Here is a 20,585-nt window from a genome sequence, read left to right as displayed (position 1 = left end):
TACTACCTGTCCATTTTTATTTTTTTCTAAATTAAAGTGCTTTTCTCCAAAAGCTGCTCTGCACCAGGCCATGCTCACCTTTACATCCCATCTATTTGATTAAAAGGTCTGCAGAATCCCATCCTCCAAACTTCAGTCTGTTTATCTTCTAATGCAATCAGCAGCAGATATATCTGCTTGTGTGTTAAGAAATAAGGTGTCATATCTGCTGTGTTTGAAGATGCTCTGCAGGAGGACAAAAATTTTGCCAACTAACATTCTTAGATTTAAGTTTTTTCAATTTTTCCACACAAATATTTAGTTATAAATATCATTTCCTTATCTTGCACTCACAGCTCCATTCATTATTAAATGCAACAGACTTTCACTGAGGGGTTATTGCTTTAAGATTAAACAGGAAAAGATTGTGATTAAAATGTTTATAACATCTAAAGATTAGATTTTGTCTGTTGGTGTGGATATACGGCTGTGGAGGCATCGGTTTTGAAGCAAAAGGATTTTCTTTTTCATGCAAACTCTTGCAAAGCTAGTCTTCCACCAGCTAAATTCTCCTTGGGTGTGAAATTATTTGTGTAATTTGTGTTTGCTATGCCCTTGTGGTGCTAACATCATGCTGCTACGCTCCATGTTTTCCCCCTGCATGTGTTCCTGCATCATATACTCTGCCTATATTATGAGCATAAAGGAAGACACTGAGCTCCCTGAAGACTCGTAGGTTCTTTTTATACCTCTGAGAAGAGAGTCATATTTTCCTTTTTTTTTTTTGAAGCTGCCACATTCCCTTTGTAGTATGTTATGTTTCAGTCATTGCTCTAATTTTGAGGGACAATGATGAGCTCAGTGCATTCTCAGCAGTGCCTCTGTCAACATGCCACAGTCTTTATGTAAATGCATTCAGATGCACTCTCAGCTCTCGTAAACCATCATCTCTGCTGGGTGGCGGTGGTACAGTCACATTTTCTCCTGTAGCGGGGAGACAGATTGAAAAACGTATAGCACTCATTGTGGTGGACCCCTGCCAATGCGTCTGAGAAACCCCTATTTAAGCCTATGTATATAACGGGGCTGTGATTTACAAATGTGCGTTTTCTTGCCTTGAGGCATGTGTGCCCCGCTTTGTCGCTTTGCTTTTTCATCAGGCACACAGCAGACAGCAATAGAACAGCGAGGACAGGGTCCTTGCTGCATGTGCACGGCGAGAAGGGAAGAAAAGGGGGGTGGGGGGGCATGTGCATTTTCATCTTAGTAGGTGCTCTTCTCTGAAGCCCAGTTCTCCACTCATATTGAGATATTTTCCGAGTGCGTTAACACAATCATGCACACACATGCACACACACGTAGCCGAGTGCATCTGTGCCATTCAGCTCGATCTCTAATGTTCTGAACTTGATTCAAGTTTATTGTCATACATTTCATCCTTGGTGTCCTGTGAGACTGACTAAAGTCTCCATAGCAGGTTTTCAGGGCAGGACCGTGTTTGTGACATACACAAGCATGCTCACACAACCCTATTATTTCAGGTGCAGGATGACTGTAGTCCTCTGGGTAAAAGTGTGTGCTGACTGTACCTGAAGACACATAGACGGGCCAGTTTGTCAGTGACCTGGTTGCACTGCATTCAGCTGCAGCAAAGTTCAGTTCTCTGGTGATTAGATGACGCAAGACCAGATGTACAGATTCCTCTGACCATACTGCTTTGGATGTAAAAAACATCTGATTCTAAGTTTAATATTGATTACAATACATAAATATATAAGAACATTCCATATTAATGTTGATATTGAAGAATTTTCTCACACAGACCTTTCTGGGAAACCTGCTGTCATTAATATTTTCCCTCCTTATTTATGCCCCTAACTCTCCTGCCCATTCTTTTTTTTTTTTTTTTTAAATTCTCCTTCTGTCACATGAAAACCAGGGGCTGCAGCTTGCTTTACTGAGTCCATAAAGAGGCGTTTTAAAAAGCTGTGTTAACAGACCAACAAAGCTTTAAAAGAGCCCCCCCTCTGAGAGAGGGTGGTTCCCATAGGGATGTGGCGTGGCGCTCCATTGGCAGGCCTCTACCCGGCCTCTCATTCAGCCCTAACACACGGTCACGGTCACTTATGGTAGGAGGGAAAATCACACAATTCAGCCCAGGTCTGATCCAATGACATGTTTTTTTAATGAGGTGGCTCTATGTCTTTGTTTGGGCACCAAATTCAAGTCCAGACCTGAGCAAGTCCTACTGAATAAGATGCAAGGCCATGGCCAGGCACAACGAAGCACACAAAAAGCACAAAGAGCTTCTGTTTAGGCAATGAATAGCTCTCTGCTTTCACACAGCTCCTCTGCAAACACACTGATGCTGACAATTAGCTTTAATTAGTTATTACTAATGACAATTTTGTGCAGAATTTGACATCCTCAGAGCTGAAAGATGAGCTTAAAACTCATATTTAAGAGAAAACAACTGCTTTAAAGCCATTTTAGCCCCTTGACTCATTTTTCCAGGGTCATAAACAGAAGAATTCTTTTTCTCTTTCATTTACACCAGCCCTAGTGTCTTTTACAGAATATAACACACCATATATCACACGTATACGTGCCTGTGTCATAAAGTGTGTGTACATTTGCGAACGTGCCAGGCGCTCTCTGGTTTGTATGTTCGGGGGTGAAGACTGTCATTAAACTGTCCACCTGCATCACCAGACTCAAACATCACCCTGCCAGGCTGTCCGCTCTGCCTATCGCTGGGCCCTTGAATGACCCACACGCACAGATTCACATGGCAATCAGCCAGGATTCACACACACACACAAACATACACTCTATCTCGTCACGCACGGCACAGAAATGATAAAAGATTCTAAGGTCCAACATTAGCTTCTACTGATATTCATCATACTGACACTGCTGCACTTTGTTTTCATTGTGTTGTGTTAGAAACTCCTGTCTATGATTAAATAATATGAAATGATAAGCGTGGTGTATATCCGATTTTTATAACTTCTTCTGAGCCTCAAAATAAAATAATGATTCTGTAAGAGAAATTTTAAATGAAAAGGAGCTGTGGCTTGGAGACAATGATGACCTAATGTCCTAAAGGTGTAAAGCTTTTCAGTTCTTGCCCCTTTTTATCAAGCAAGGACAAGTTTTTCCACTGAAAGCCTGACAAAACTGAAGGTCAATTAAAACAGAAATATGCAGGAAAAAAAAACATCTTAATGACTGACTAAAAGAAAGCAATGGAACAACACTTCAGGACTTTTCTGCCAGACTGCTGAAGCACTCTTATGCTCTCTCATACATCCAGACTTTAGTCTCTGATTTGGCCCAACTCGTTCCTTGCTCACGTTCAAGGCTAAAAGGGAATTAGTATGCAGAGAAGCAGACAGACAACCCTGTGGATCTAATAGGTAGCCAAACTGGGGAAGTAGACTGGAGTGGGTGGTAAGAGCCTCTCTTTCACCTCTCCTCCACCTCGTTCCCCATACCCTCTTCCAGACGGACAGCCTCGACTGAATTGAGGAGAAAGAGCAGCCTCCAAAGCCCTCTTGTCCACCCCCTCCCCAAAATAAAAAAGAGAGACTCCCCCCATCCCCCTTCTTCTTCCTGGTCCTCATTTGCTCCCACACTGCTTGTACCCATAGCTGCTTTCCACAGTTATCTGGGTTATTCAAGGGATCCCAGACACCCTCCATTCTTCACCCCCCCGCCAGCCTAACTCTGCATAAATTTGCCCCGTCTCCCTGGTGTCTCGTCAACCGGCCCGGGCACACCCGGTCTGCCATCTTCCAATCTGCTGTCACCTTCTGTCTTTTTCTACCACACTCATACTTTATTCTTACACATTTCAACTTTCTTCCATCTCACCTTCTGTCTCATGTTCTCAGCGTCTTCTAAATGCTACCTTTTCTAATTCTGTTCTACTCAATCTTCAATATCTATCTCCTCTTGTCCCCCACTCCCCCACACACTCTTTCCTGCCTTCCCTGCTTTATATTCTCCACATTCTGTCCGTCTTCTTTTCTTGTCCTACAGGCAGTCCCTTACCAAACCAAGCCCTCTTCTCTTCTTTTCATCCAGGATATTGTTTACATCTGTCTCAGTAATCACTGGCAGAGCCTCTCTAGACCTCACAGATGTTGCAATAATACAGGGGATTAGCAGGCTTAACACTCTGGCTTATTTAGGGAGTTTTCCCAATGGCTTGGCAGTGAAGCCCATCAGATCCTCTGAATTTGACCTTTTTTCTCTGAGCTGAGATCCTACAGTCCCACTTCTCTTTGATTTGTGATTTTTTTCTCTCTCTCTCTTTTTCTTTTTTTTTCACAAGCGTCTGGCACGCTGATGTTTTTTTTATCCGGATTGCTGCTCTGAGCTCTCACTTTGTACCTCGACATTAGTATTTGGATTAAATTAAAGAGCTAAAACACTTGACATTTTTGACTTTTTTCCCTAACATCTGGCCGCTTACTCACCTATAGTAACATCCCTCACATTTTTTTTACAAAATGTTTGCACAATCATAGCTGCTTTACAGAATCTGTTTGTGGTTTTGTCTGCCTCCTTGTAAGACTAACAACCTGGAATTGCTAGCTAGCTGCTATCTCTGCTCCCAGTGATGAGGCTTGAGCGTCCCCAGTCTCCTCCTCTCTCCTCTTTAACTCAGTGCTGAAAGATAATTAGGTGGTTCTCTCAGACTCAGCACCTCTGCTGCTTCTCTCTGCATCACGCTGCACAACTGAGTCCTGTTTTATGACCAAGCAGATCCAGCGTCTGAAGAAGTGTGTGTCTGTGCTTGGGGTCAATGTATTTCAGTCTGCATCCTAATCCCAAAGGTGATATTAGTCTGGTAGAGGTGCAACCTATTCCTACCCCCCACAGTGTGTGTGTGTGTGTATGGGTGTGTGTTTGTGCTGCAGGCATTGAGGTCAGCCTGGAAGCCCAGACAGGCTGTACCTCGGCCTTTGACCCATGACTGTCTGCTAGCTCAGGGGTCACATGCACCATTGATGCAGACAGCTGATAGGCGTACAAACAAATGTACATGCCCCCCCTCCTCCTCAGCTGTAAACATTAACAGTTCCGTTTGTCTGGGGTGATGATATGATGACACAAGCAGCGTCATCCTTTCTACACGTTACAACATAAATGCTTTAAACGCATCTGAATTCTCCACTGAGCTTGTGTTTATCTACAAAAAGATCTACAGAATTAGAAAAACGATAACAGGACCAACTGCACTAATTGCAAGATTATTTCTGTTGCTAAGCAAACTCTTTTTATATGCTTTTGTCTTTACAGATGCATTCTGAAAAGCCACTGTGAAGATAAAAACCAGCCTTGGGCCTTGAGTAACAGAGTGTAGTCAGGTTCTTTGAACAGGTGTAGCCTTGGCCATATTTCGGAAACACCACCTCCACACCTGCACAGTCAGTACAGTCAGTTAAACACATCATTAGAGCCAAATCATCGTCCATCTCGTCTGTTGTCTCGCTTGATGCAAACAGGTAAGTCTACACCACTACAAAAAGGTAAGATTAGAGCTTGAATCGATTTAGGAGTTGTCAAAAGTGTAAAATGGAAGTGCTGGATAATATTTTGCTAAATTTGTTTCATTAGATATGAATTACTGTCTTTGTGATCAATTTTAGGTTGGAGATTGAATGAGATCCCAAGGGGTCCATCTTCTCACTTTGTAATTTAGATTCAAGTGTTTGACTGTAAAATTGTTCGGTAAGAGTTTTCTGAAACTGAACTGCTTTAATTTTTTCTGTGCTACATTATGTACAGTTAAATATTCTTTAAAAAATCTTTGTCATTATGTATTGAACTTTTTTTTTTCTTAAAACACTGATTTAACCTGTCAAATGTAAAAGGTGCTCTGAAATTCTGAATAAATTTGGTGAAAAATGTGAAATGAAAAACTGTCTCAGTTGTTTTTTCTTCCTTGTGTGCATATATGTGAGAAATGTTGAAAGCTGTTAATCTTACGGGCAGAGGATAAGTCAGATTTTATATTTTGCTTTTTGTCAAATACTGCCTAATAATACCATAAAGAGAAAAACTCCTGTGTAGGAAAGCTTGGTGTGTTTCTCCCTGCTAAAAAGCTCCATAGATGTTAACTATGTCTTTATGACATGCTTCTGAGAAACATGGTCAAAGTTAGAGAGTCAGAAAGTTCTGATCAACAAATTGCTTTTGCTGTTTTCAATAGTTTAATGACAATAAAATCCAGAATGTTAGAAAATCATTTGTCTTATTCTTCAGCTCAGGACAAACAGTGCTGATGCTTCCTGTAGAAGCTTTACAAAATTCTGTATAAGAATCTGTTCACTTTAAATTACTCTGATTGTAGCAGCAGTGGCTGAAGGTTTGGACCAACAGTTGCACCAGTGGCCTAAATCTCTAGTGTCAATTAGGTGCTTTTGTATGTGAGCAGCAGGGGTGTTGAAGCGAGTTGCTGGAGCTGAAGGAAACACTGAACAATGATACACATTCATTACCACACACACAGGTTTTATTTTTTGTGGGGATCACACCTCCTTTTGTTTTCCCCCAACAGCCAGTGGAGGCGATGCCCCAGTGCCCCCAGTGTGCTCCACTGCTCTGGCTGAAATGGGCTCACTGCCCCCCCTCTCCAGCCTCTCTTCACTCTTCCCCAACAACACTGTCCCCTCGCTAAGTCCGGGCACCACAGCCCTTGGCCTCCTCCTGACTGGTCCTGACCTGAAATTAGGGCCAGCCAAGCCTCCATGGCCATACCAGTATAGAAAGGAGACCTGAGTGTGTGTGTGCTCCATGGCCCTGAAAGAAAGCAGGAGATTATCCCATTCTGTGTGTCCAGTCACCAGTGCAGTATTGACCACAGTGGGCCACCCAGGGAGCGTCCAGCCAGCCGTGAGATGGCCTGATATACATGCTTACTGGCCGTGGTAGATTCCCCTACTCTCACCGGGTAGAAGAACCAAGCCCTACAGGCTGGACGCTTTCTAACAACACAGTGTGTGAAGTGACCAGTCCTCAACACACAGGGACACACACACACACAAAGTGCACAAATCCACATATTTCAGACCACCCTCTGTACAGTAAAAAACATTGCCATCAGGTCGTTTTCTGTGTCCTGTGAGGCGAGGCGGAGGTCATTTGGAAGGTGGAAAACCTCTTTAATGGTGGGAATGATACCATAACACCTATAGATAGAGTTACGGATCATGTCACATAAAGTCTGTATACAGTGTACAACTCTGACAGCATGGCCTGCTCCTTTCTGATGGTTGATGTGAAGACAAGCGGAAAAAAAGTAGCTTTTGTTGGAAGAATTTATTTTTTCCATCTCACAGGTTATTCCCTACACTCTTGTATTCTAATGTCCCTTCAATCACTACCCACCAATTTCTTTCTAAACATAGTAAAAGTAATTCAAACCTTATATAAAAGATGTCTAATAAAATATCCCAATCACATGTAAGTTTTTGTAAATTATTCTTAAAGTTCTTTTCTGCAGTATGAAACCCGTAATTAAAAACTCTGTATTTATAGATCCCTGTGTTGTAAAAAAAAGCTCATGAATGACTTAGATAAAACCCTCAGGGGTCAGCTAATTGTCTTGTAATTGCTTAGTTGTTTGTTTGTCGATGGAGGGTCTCTAACATCCTGCTCCTTTAACAACACAAAGGCCCTAAACAGCAGGACACACACACACACACACACACACACACACACATAAATGCTCCCTGACCTTAAAAATAAACAGGACAGTTTAGAGGTAGACATGCCTCAACATGTGTATTGTATTTTTTTTTATTACTGTATAGATATATATTGCTGCTTATGGGCAATGAATGACAGATTCTGTTAAATCTGTTAAAAATAAGCTGATATATCACTCTCTTTCCTCACTGTTTTGACTTGGATTTCCGCTGCAAATGACTGAATTTCTTCAAATACACACAAATGAATCAACTTATGAATCTTATTTTAACAGTAAAACAAATCAATTTAATAACTTTTTTTTTTCTTTAATAATTTTTAGCATTAAAATAGTTATTTTAATGTTGGTTTCCGTTGTATTAAAAGCAAATTGCAGAAACAATACAAGGATGTGCGAAACAGTGGGGAATTAATTAATTATACAGAGAAAACAACAAATCCTCTGGTACATTGATGGATCTTCCTGTAACAACACAAATCATTAAAATCTGTTCGGCTTAAATTGTTTATACATTATTGATGATATGGGGAACATATTTGTGGGATTTAGATGAGATTTTCATCAATTAGGCTTATACCTAGATTTCAGAGTATATGCTATTTTTAATTTAGCTGCTATTAGATATTGTGGCTTCCTCTGAAATTACTCAAATAAACAATAGAATATTTTTTTAAACTGGCTTCATTATGTGGTATCTCTGCAGTAATATGTTAGCAAGGGGTGTCATTTTTATCAAGGCCCTCAGTAAGGAAACGTGTGCATACACAACTCAAATATAATCCTTATTAACAACTGTTTTAACCTTCAAGACAAATTGGTCCTTATATGGCCTGAAAGATTACAGACACAGTCATCTACTATTAAAAACAAAACAAATAAAAACAGGACTGTGGAGCTTATTTTTAACATGTTGCTCAAAATTGAGACTAATGTTTGCAAAACAAGACAGAAAGTGTATTTTTTTGTGCAAAAATGAATGTGTAAAAACTATTTTGTTGAAGGTGATCAGTGGCATCTGTGTGCAACATTGTTAGTTTGGTGTTGGCCTCTGATAAATGGGTGAAAAAGCAGATGAGAATAGAAATTAATTTTTTATCTTATTTTATTTTGTTATTGCAATTTACTAAGGCACAATCAGCTGATCCATATCCAAAAGTCTGTCAATAGGAAGGTATTTCTTTTAATCCCTATTTAAAGACATTAAACCCAATATAATGTAGATATAAGGAAAACTTCCAACTCAGTTACATTTATGTAATAGTGATGCGGAGGCTCTCGAATGACTTTTTAAAGACACAAAATGCTTCCAAACAAGCATGAAACAGTTAAGGTGTTATGCCATCATTCACAAATATTTTGCATTTAAAATGATTAACAAACTATATGTAACTTCATATCAGAGCTGCAGGAATCAAATGAACTTTTTGAACTCAAAGCACAGCTGTGGCCCACCAATGCCCTCTTTCAGTAAGTACACAACCAAAATTATATTGTTATGTAAGTGCTCTAATTTCAGTTCTCATGCTCACTTGCAATGAGAGGCTTACTTGGGAAATGTATTTGAACATTAAAGTGAGGGGAAAAGGTCTTGCTTTTTGATTTGACTCAGTATAACACAAGCAGGTTTACAAAACCACTGAAAAATGGAACATGTAATTTAATAAATGCAAAAGTATTGAGATTAAAAGTAGTAATGCTCTGACTTGAAAGTTCATCTTGTGCTTGATAATTTTATCAGTTATCAGAGAATAACTGTTTATCTGTGTATAAGTGAGGGTTGTCTCCCTGGCTTCCCTGAACTTGATAGTTCCCTAGACACCTAATAAAATGCGTAGGCTCAGCTCACAGCGTTCACACAGGAACAAGTTGAGGGTTTGTTATGAGGAGTAAGGACAAGGATGGGTGTGGGGTGGTGAGTGGGAAGGGGTAGGGGGGTCTGCATTAAAAGGTCCAAGAACTTGGAGCCTAGTTTGTCATGCTAACTGCAGCAATGGCATTGAATGCGGACATAGGGAGCAGAAGGTTCACAGGACCCCGGCCATTCTCATGCAAAGTCTGTCAGGGGCTTCTCTTTCTGCCGTCCGCCCACACTCACACCCGCCCCCAGCTTCTGCACTTGCTGAAGAAATACATACATGTTTATAGATGTGTGTGTGCTCACTGAGGGCAGAGAAGCAAACCCCTTTTATTAATGCATGCCTGAACTGTGAAGTAACATGGAAGAGCAATAAATACAAATCCATCATGGCAGCTAACTTGTTATCTTACAAAACGCATTTTATTTAAATGATAAAATATGTTATGTTTCAAATGCAAATGCTTTTATAAAACAAAAATAATATTGCACATTAGCAGCATTTCAGTCATTTAAAAGGTGTGGAAAAAGAAAGGAAATAAAGGCAGCTGTACATTTCCTGTTAGAATTATTACCAAAGCATTTTTACTTAAAAGTACCACAGTTTGAATTAAAACCCATCTGTAACTTCGTATTACCCTGACGCTGCTTTGACACATGGAAGCATACAATTGACTTTACTTCCTGCCTGACTGAAAAGAATAAATTTGCCAGTTCATGTTCCAAGAAAACATAACTTCTATTCAAAATTCTATTTTAGCATCTCTATTAAATCGACTGCTCACCCTAATTCTTATTTCTGCTGTCTGCCGTGAGCCACACCTCTCATCAGTTTCACCTGATCCAGAGATTGAGGGACGCTACAACTCATTTGGTGTTGAATCCATTTAAATGCCAAGTGGTGAAAATGTCACTTGCACCTATGCATTTGCTTTCTTTAAACACGAACACCACATGCAAATGAATGTGTTAACCGCCTCCAGGCTTGAAATTGTGAAAAGAACTAACAAGCATGTGTGTGTGTTTGTGTGTAGATGCCAGGATTTATGTACTCAGTTTTATGCGCGCTATAGTTTCACAACCAGGGACTGAAGGAGTCCATGTATGTGTGTGTGAAAGTGTGTGCCCCCTCATCTGCACTTGGAGCAGCCTTTTGGAGCTGGTGTTTGATTGAGTGAAGGCCAGCACAGCCTGAACACTCCCTCTAATGGAAGAGAGGGGCCCAGCAGCTCAGTAATGCACTGACCTCAGAGCTTTTACAACGCTGCCAGCCGATAAGTGGCAATATGCTGGATCTTATAAAATTAACAAGACTGAGCAATGGGGAGAGGGAGCTCAGAGGGTCGTTGCATGGGGGGGGGCAGCAATCCTAAAGCGCTTGTAAATATCAGCATGTATGCATGGGAGGGCTGTAGGTTTTCCTGACTCCGTTTTACAGCCGCAGCAGCATGATTAGCCACTTTTTCATCCATTTTGTGGCTTTTTTGGAGGGGATTTTAGAGGCTCTTTTATGCTAGATAAAACATCCTTCAAGGCATTTTATTACCAATGATTTTATGAAAGCTTCCTTGGTGACAGGCGCTTAGAAAAGCTAAGACAAGAGCAGGCCTTTAGTGTGATGGCTGTCAGCCAACATAGCTTCTGCAGAGTGTCACAGGGACTAGGAACATTTGTGCATATGCATGTACTGATTATATACCACGCTCAAACCTAATGGTGCCTATATTTTGTCATTGTGTTTTGTATAAAGTGGTCACACATTTTAAATGTTCTAAAATACATGCAGATTGATGCTGCAGGAATGGAGATGAGCCTCATTCCTGGATATCTTCCATTATGACCTCATCACCTTTCACACAATCTGTGAGATTGGTTATGTGTGTGTGTGTAAAATGCAGCTTTTTTGTGTGCATTTTAAACCCTGTACTGTGCATTTGTGTGTATATGTGAAAAGCTTTTATCTGCTTGCACTTCAGCAGGGGCTTCACAGTGAATTATTCATGCAAGATTTGAATACATGCAAATGGTCCACTCCCCTCTCTTGGCACAGATCCAGGTTACCTATGGCAACGGCACCTTCAAGAAGCATCTTTTCTACCCCTCCTCCTGCTTGTCTTCCTGCTTCTCTCAGGCACCCACCCTCTGCCCATGTTATCCACCCAGTCGCATTGTTTCGACTGTTGCAACACCAGGCTGGGTGGCTGCACACTGTAGGGTGGCAAGGTATCCCATAATTCACAGTCAAGGTCATATAAGCAGGAACGATGGCGAGAAGGAGGGTGGGCAGGGTCCCTCCATCCTGAGCTGGTAAGATGACAAGTCAGCCTCTGGTGAAGAAAGAGAAGCTATTTTGGGGGTGAATAAATGTAATCAACAATGCGACAGACTGGATACACACACACACACACACACACACACTCACATATGATTCAGACATACTCATAGCTCATGCGCAGTAATCCATGCAGTAAAATATAATAAGACAAGGAGAAATCTGTAGACTTGAATGCAAAGAAATACTCTAGCATCCTTTTTGCTTTAATAGAGTTGAACAGATATCAGGATGCCATAATAATACATGAAAAATAAGCTGGTGCAAAATAAATTTATTCTGAAACCTAAATTTAGGTTTATTATTTATCTGCAATAACTCATTTGAAATTATTCTGACTTAGACTGATGTGTGTGTATACAAGAGTCACATTAAATCCACTTGATAAAAGTGCAAACACTATGTCCTTCATATGTTGTGAATCTTTTTTTTTTAAATAAATGTGCAGGTGAAAATAAATATGATTTATTTACTCTGCAAGAAGATGCACTTTTATCAGCTGTAAGAAACTACAAAAAGGGTGAATGATTTCTTCTTAAATTTTAATTATTTTAATTCTAGGTAAATAACTAATTTTCAAATAGCACAATATGTAATTAAAAATATTATTGAGAAGTATTTGAAAATTATAACACATTTTTCTCTGGTATGTACAAATAAAAATTTGCACAAGTAAGAAATTTAGCTTGAAATTTCCAAAATAAAATGTTACATTTGCACATTAAATAAAACTGACAGCGTCTCAGTGAACAGAAAGCAGGTCAAGTGTAGGCCATGAGGTGATCAGCGCCTAAATAACCTCCATAATGCTCCAGAGCACACAGGAAGGAGGAACTGCTCAATGCTGCCGTCTAGTGATTGCAACACATATAAATTGAATCAAAACATGATTCAGAAGTGGTACATTAACAGCATATTACAAATTCACCTGATCATTATTAGATATTATCCTTTTATTTGCCTATATTTTTAATTTTCCATGAATATTTGAGGAATCAGATGAGGCTAGAGCAGACAATAAATATCTATATGATGAGATTAATAAATACAGACGTTTTCAGGACAGTTAAGACAAAAAAGAAAATAGAGACGACTATTTAAGGTTTATGTGAACCTAAAAAAAAGAAAAATAAGAGTTATTGCAACCACACTGTGTCAAATTTAAAACTGCTTGTCATTATTGCGGATGCTGTTTAATCTTCTTATCACATGGCTCCCTCAAGTGGACAAAAGGACTCGTCGCTCAGTTCTGTGAATGGACACTTTATTGCAAGGTCGGCATGTAAACTGGAATCTTTGGACAAACTTTATCTTAGAAATGTACGTGAGCAGGAAAAGTTTTCACTTGTTTTATATGAAACATGAGTGACTTAAATTGCTTTACAATCAAGTAATAGCAAAAAAAAAAAAATCTTAATATGGAAAAACACCAAAATATATATATATACACAATATATATATATTTATTTATTTCTGTTTGATTAGCATCCACTTATGAGACATCAGAGGTACTAGAAGGTCATAATAATAGACAGTGAAACTGTGCAGTCCTGCTGACATGATCACCCTCCTACAATCATTCACTCCCACAGCGTAGATTCAGTACGCATTGGCACCATCATACAATTCAGAAAAACATCAATATCAATTTTTCCATGCACATAACAACCCTCATAATCAGGCTCTTTAACAGAACAGAAACCATCATTAAAATAGAAATGAAATTTCTAGCCAAATTAAAAAGAATCTAAAATTAAAAATGGGTCCATGTTAAAAAACAAAAACCAAACAAGAAAAAAGAAAGAAATGTGTTAAAGTGCAAGCATTAAGTAAAAGTCCTCCCTAATCAACCATGAATAACAAAATTCTGCCACTCTGCCATCATGTATGTCCTTCTGACGGTACCATCATATCACCACCAAGTCTGATTGTGCGAACAGCAATTAAACAAATTAAACCTTCACCCTCTCCGACAGCGAGCGCTGACTGTGCGTTTAGCAAAGTTTGTAATACTGTGTTCACGCACAACAGATCTCAGAGCTCATGTCCACTCTTTCACAGCTGTAGGGAACAGGAGTGTGCAGGGGGACGGTCCTGCACAGAGCATACACTTGTTTTAGCCATGTCACAGAGCCCCTCCCCTTTCATCATGCCAGTCTTCTCTAGTATTGTTTGTCCCTCTTCAGCTCCATCATGACTCAGTGGATAGAGTAGCCCATCTGATGCAACTTCAGCAGGAGGTTGTGTGTGATATCAAATGTGGTGAAGCTAATCCCAACTGCAACGGGCCCTTTAACCCAGTTCATGCTCAAGCCTTTGTACAGTCCACGTCTGATTCCTTCTTGTCTTACGATCTCGTGCATGGTCCCCAGAATTGTGACGTATGATGAGCCGGTTACGCCAGCTGTCTGCATACGCCGGCGCACCACATCCAAAGGGTATGAAGCCGATTGTCCAATCAAGCCTGCACAGGCACCAAAGGCCAAGCGCTCGTAAGGGTAAGGTTGAGCTCGCTTCGTCTTTTCTGCAGCGAAACAGGAAAAAAAAAAAAAGATAGATAAACAAATAATAAATTTTAAAAAATTTATATATATGTGTGTGTGTTGAACGTCTGCAAGCTTTAATTCACCTAAATCTGTCAAATGTCTACTTAAATTGACCAAAACTTCTACATAAAAAGAAAAAAGAATGGTCAGTACCCGCGTGCAGTTTTTTGAGGGTCTCATAAGTGAAGAACGTGATTCCTGCATATGGGATGACACCCAGGATGGTGGGGGTAAAGCCTCTGTACAGGGTTTTCACACCTTCCTCTTGGGAGATCCGCACAAAGACATGCATGATGTTACTGTACCTGTCACAAGCAAACACATGACAGGTGAGTCACAATTTACTAAAATAGAATACTTTTCCATTGAGCGAGTAATACTGTATTCCAAAGCAGCAACTATAAGCAGGAACTTTGTGAGGGTAAGACAACTGCTGGATTACTGGAAACAATAATGAATCCAGAGGAAAAAGAGGGATCTGGTTGATGCTATAGCCCTGAAACAGGGTGATAAAAGCTCAATGCTTGGGACCAACTAGTTACACTGGAGCATTTGTAATCCTCTTACTAAATGTTGTGATTGATTTTATTGTTCAAAGATGCCATACTTTCTCATTTCCAGACAACCCCAAGTCAGCTGAGTGATACATCAGGGTACAAATTATTATGGGTAGAATGTCTTACATGGCCTTGACCCTGACACGGTCCAAACAATTAGCTGTATTCACACTAATTTGAAGCCAAAAATATGGCTTTGCCTTTTGAATTTTCACCTTTTCTTGCCTGCCAAACAAATTAATATGGATTGGTTGGCAAACCTGTGACCAACCAAGCCTGACAAAGCAGGTGGACTTGTAACTGGACAAGATCAGCTTTACGAGCTGTAACAAGATATTTCCCACTGAAGTAAAAAAATGTTTAACGACAATTAAAAAAAGCTGTCAACAAAGAAATGCTTGATGTCATACGTGAGGACCCAATCTATGCAAAGTTAATTAGGATCTAAATCAAAAAGGAACCAAATAGTTTTAACTTTTTTAGTAGCCCTGCAAATAAATAAACAATGCTGAAAACTTTCTTGGCAAAGATACATTTGAGATAAAAATAAGCGATGTTTGATTAAATTAAAAAGAGGAGTTGAGTATTTTGTCCAATTCTATGATAAAAATATTTCAAATAAAAATGTCTAAAACACTTTGTCAAAGTGACCTGACCAAATAGCACCCTGCCTCTCGGCCAGTGGAGCCAGTAGCAGCTGGGATAGGAATGAAGACCTAGACTAAAATAGCTTCAATGTTTTTTTTTAAGTCTGTGTGAAACCCTAGCTGCCTCCTGCCATTTATAAATCAAGTTTTTAATAAACTAGAGTGACAATATAGATGTCACAGAGAATAACTGAAGGATGTAAAATATAAATATCACTCACAAGTACATTATTGATATAACTACAGGGTTGAACCTCACGTTTAATATCTACAGTGTAGCTCATTTGATCTTTGTTTGATTTTAAAAAGATTAAGAAGTTTTGTTGTATTACACGACATCTTGCTTCAAATTTCTTTACAACCAGTTGTTGTAATTGAGACAAGTTAAAATAAGTTAAATTTCAGCCTACTCCTGTAGCAAAAGGACACATACCTGTGCTCTAATTAGGCTCATAATGTAGGGGCCTAAGAAGTTAGAGCGATATTTGGACCAAAATGAAACTGAAGACCCCCCCCAAAAACCCCCAAAACACACTTCTCTTCTGATTGGATCATAACTTCAGTACCAATGTGAATGTTATCAAAACAGTAGCAACACACAAAGGCACTATCACATCTGTTAGTTACCATGCCAAAATGAACTCTGAAGTCAAATCAGTAGAAAACAAAAGGTGTGAACTGCGTTTTGTGACTGTTGTCACAACAAAAACCTGCCTGCAACTACAGGATTGGTCCAAACTGATCCAAAATGAAGTTGTACCAACAAAGCTGAAGCTATGGGTGAAGCTATTAAAGCATGGGTTAAGTATTGATGGTTTTAATAGTCTGATGATAATCTGCTTGCCTAGCATGCTAATCCAGGAATTGCAGGTGCTTACATTTCTCTGGCAGTAACAGCCATCCTGGCGCGCACCATGTCCAGAGGGTAGGTTAGCATGGCAGCGGTCGTACCGGCCAGAGAGCCAGCTAGGAAACGTGGGAAAGGAGGCAGTGCTCTGCAACAAAAACAAAACAACTGTATGTTGTAAACAACGTTAACAAGCAAACTTTCTTTAGTATGTTTATGAAACACAGTAGATGTACAAGCAGCTCTGAGGCTGAACTGCTTTGAGCTAAATGCTAATGTCAGCATGCTAGGTTACTCTCAATGACGAAACAAATATATTGTGGATGTCCAGGTGTAACGTTTACCAAGTCACCCTCTTAATTAGAACACACTGGGCATAACAAATGCTTATGGTGTATTAAACTAAACAGAAAGTACAGCAGATGCTGATGAGAATGTCAGTAGTTTGGGTCAAACACCTAAATCTACTCATTCAAAATGGACAGATTGGTGTGTCCAGACTTTTGACTTGTACTTTATCCAACAACTCAAGAACTTTTCACCAATTTCAGACGCTAAAATTATTCAAACACATATGCACGCTCTTTACTTACTTGCCCTGGAAGCCATAGCGGTCCCCCAGCAGTTTTTTGTACTGTTCATGGGAGCAGAATTGGATGGCAGCGTATGGCATGACCCTCACCATGGTGGCCGAGTTCCCCCTCCACAGACTGAGGAACCCATCCTTCATGTATGTACAATAAAGGACCCTGAAGGCCTCCTGCAGACAACATGTGTAGAGAACTATAATGTTTTCAACTTCTTAATCATCTTAACATGTTAAGCATATTTCCATTACATAATCAATTGTGCAGTAATGCATAAAGCTCTTAAGCTTGAATGTGTGTGTAAATGTGTAAATGAGGGCATAGATATTACTGCTACAGCAGAGGCAATCCAGATACAGGCTAAATTCATTGTTATTGATGCAATAAACTAATTAACTACTAAATATATTATAAACCTTGATGTACCAGAGCTAAATGTGATGTATTCAAATTATCAATAGATTCTTATCTATTTTAAGTATCCTACAAAAAAAGATTTTTGCAGATAAGGTCGAAACAAACAGTTGTGGAGTATTTATATGCAGTAAATGGTCCTGCTTATCACTTCAGCGCCTCCTTAGGGGTCAAAAACAGAAAATTTATCAGTTCCTGTTTGGCTGATAAGAGACAATCTGAACTCACCTTAGCTGAGAATCTTTTAGAGGACACTGTAAAATGACAAGAGACACAGTAAACCTCAGGGCTGAACAACACATTCTCCCATGTAGGCTAAATATCTACTAAGAGGATTAGCAATTAGTTTAGTTAGAAACAGTTACAGCTAAAACTCTGGTACAAACAGAAAAAAACAACACTGATGTTGATCCCATAAAAGGTCACTTAAATACTCCCTATTTTCTGTCTTTATGTGGAAATGAACTGTTTGTTCTTGCCTTGGAAAATGATCTTGGTACGATCCAGAGGTGCAATGACCGTTTTAGCCACAGCTCCAGCAAACGCACCACACAACAGGGAGTCCAGGGGGGTCAGCCTGGGCCTCAGGTCCTGTTCCAAGACACACACATTGCATTACACAAACAGCCAGTTAACCTTACATCAGCTATGTTGTAAAGTGAGAATGAACAAAGTCAGGTTTTATCTTTTTTTTGTTTACAATGCTGCGGAATCTTCTTAAACACGACATGCTTATCAGCAACCACACTCCCATGTTTCTTCCGTCAGCAAGAATGACAGCAACAAAATAGGTAAAATATGCACGTGAATTGGAGTCACAATGACTCATTTCACAAAAGATAATTCCTTCAGGGGGATGGCTGAACCCAACAAACAATCCCACTGACTGATAAGAGTTTCTGGCATGAAAAACATGTATCTCAACTCACAAAAACTTACAATGCCGTCTCTCTTTCTTACATATATTTTATTAAAGAAAATGATGTGCCTTTAAATAATTCAAAATAATGTAACTAATTCATAAGCCATTATAGGCAGAGTAGTTTTTATTCTGATGCTTGGGTCTTAAAAGTTAAGCTTGTGCAAATTAATGATACAACAAATGGCGCATCAGCACTACATCTGGCAAAATCCTAAAACAACATGCCAGTTTAACACCTCTAACCAAGATGGCAATGGTGGTGGTCGGGTGATGATTTGGGCTTGTATTGCAGCCACAGGACCTGGGCAGCTTGCAATCATTAAGCTGACCATGAACTCCTCTGTATACTTAAGTATTTTAGAGCCAAATGTGAGGGTGTTTGTTTGACAGCTAATGCTGGGCCAAAATTGGGTCATGCAACAAGAAAATGAGTCCAACCAAGCCAGCTAAACATTTACATGAATAAAAGAGAAAAGAATCAAAAATTAAGACCTTAACACAATTCAATGCTGAGAGTTGACCTAAAGAGAGCTGTAGATGAATAAATGGTCACAAACCTTAATTAACAATTGGGTGTACTTCAGTTTTCTTTATATTTTCACTTAATTTTCTTCAATTAATAAGGACACTTGATAGATACCAAGTAGTGTTAAAAACCTATCATAACTCAGCTTATGAAGTGCCCACCAAAGCATTTCTTTGAAAGCTGAGACAAGCTTTGGATTAGCTGGCATCTCTCTTCTATTTACAGCAGCGTACCAGCAGAGACGTGTTTACCATCAGCAAGGCTGTACTGGATGTTACAACAACACCACAATCATAAAGCTGAGCAGAGCTTGGGAGGGACAGACTGTGATTTGTTTTCGGGTTAATAATAAATGAAAGATTACTCAGCAATTTTGGATTCTTTTAATAAGTGTTTTCTTAAAAACTACTTTGTGTTGTATTAACTGCTATAATCCACATTACCTTCAGAAACATAAAACTTTCAAAATGACAAATAGGTCACACTTTCATTAGAATAAAGAGTGCTTGAATAGCTTGAAATGCCATTCACGCCCAAACTGCTCTAACCTGTTCAAACAAGCTCCAACACTGGATAATCTGTGCAGTTGCACAGCATGTGAATTATGAGTATTCGTTCTCACCTTTGCTTGGTTGGACGGTGGCAGGGTCAACACCGTGGCCTGGGCCACAGGCAGGCTGCTCTGGTCGTGCACACGGTGGGCCATGAGTGCCTTTTAAAGATTACCAAGGTAGTCAAGACACTGGCGTTCTCATTCAGAGTAAACAGTGTGCTGCTGCAGGGAAACGTGAGAAAAGTCTGCATGAGCAACTTGGAAAAACTCCGTGTTTGTCTAACACAACAGCCCCGCGTGTCGCAGTGTCTGTACCATAAAGCGAGTACGTGATTGCTCTCACGCCCATGTTCCTATACACGCAGCCTGGCTTGTAAACAAGGTGTTGTGTTGGCTTGGGCTCAGTCTACCGTTATTTACCAACACTGAACCAAACACATCGATATTACCGCATTCAAATAAAAGAAACCTGATAACTTAATGACCACACCTCATATAAATAAACTGGGATTCATAGTTGTGTAAAACAAGTAATAAACAGACCCCACAGTTAAATCTATATGTGCAAGGTTTAAATGCTGCATGAGTTACCTTCGTTGTGTTTCAAAGGCTCGTGTGTTTACAAATCTTCGTCGTGTCAACTTGGTCAGCAGTCTGCCGCACAGCCTCTCGCACACATCTCGTTTGCTAAGAAAAGCTTTAGTCCTCGCTTTTATAAACTTCCCACACGCTGCGAGGTGTCCTTCACGTCTTTTCACGTTGTTGACGTTTTTCTGAAAATGATTGCCAAAGACAGGTGTCACGCGACGTTGCCTGTTTATAGTCGACGTGTGCAAGATAGCAGTTAGCTCGGACCGCCCCCCCTCTGCCTCAGCACTCAAGATTATTCTGGACGAAGTGGTTTTAAAGAAACTGGGACAGTGTATATCAATATTTTGGACTACAATACCCAAGAACTAATGCTGCTATTTATGGCTGATGTCGCGAGATCATTTATAACATTGGGTTGCCATGTTTGCTCTTTGCATTTTCACGTGTTGTTGATGATAATTTCTCAGATTAAATAAAATTGATCACTTTTGTATAATTTTTTTTTA

The 20,585-nt window shown here is 39.8% G+C and overlaps 1 protein-coding gene and 1 long non-coding RNA gene across 2 annotated transcripts in view; one reads left to right on the top strand and one right to left on the bottom strand.

Moving 5' to 3' along the window:
* LOC121653482 overlaps positions 1-5,486 on the top strand; it is a 35,063-nt gene extending 29,577 nt beyond the window's left edge. Inside the window, exon 5 of the long non-coding RNA XR_006012794.1 lies at positions 5,290-5,486. This is a non-coding gene — a long non-coding RNA (uncharacterized LOC121653482). The remainder of the gene's footprint in view (positions 1-5,289) is intronic.
* Positions 5,487-12,551: 7,065 nt separating this feature from the next.
* Positions 12,552-20,410, bottom strand: LOC121653470 (mitochondrial coenzyme A transporter SLC25A42-like). Its single transcript, XM_042006987.1, has 8 exons — positions 20,080-20,410; positions 19,558-19,710; positions 17,967-18,078; positions 17,716-17,741; positions 17,080-17,246; positions 16,518-16,634; positions 14,589-14,740; positions 12,552-14,413 (listed from the first exon to the last, which is right to left on the bottom strand). The coding sequence occupies exons 2-8, from the start codon at positions 19,639-19,641 to the stop codon at positions 14,088-14,090; spliced, it is 984 nt and encodes a 327-aa protein (XP_041862921.1). The 5' UTR covers positions 19,642-19,710; positions 20,080-20,410; the 3' UTR covers positions 12,552-14,087.
* Positions 20,411-20,585: the final 175 nt, after the last annotated feature.

Source organism: Melanotaenia boesemani, chromosome 14, assembly GCF_017639745.1.
Source record: "Melanotaenia boesemani isolate fMelBoe1 chromosome 14, fMelBoe1.pri, whole genome shotgun sequence".
Taxonomy (NCBI): Eukaryota; Metazoa; Chordata; class Actinopteri; order Atheriniformes; family Melanotaeniidae; genus Melanotaenia; species Melanotaenia boesemani.
The sequence above is the reverse complement of the archived record's forward strand: the minus strand, read 5'-3'. Positions and strand labels throughout refer to the sequence as shown.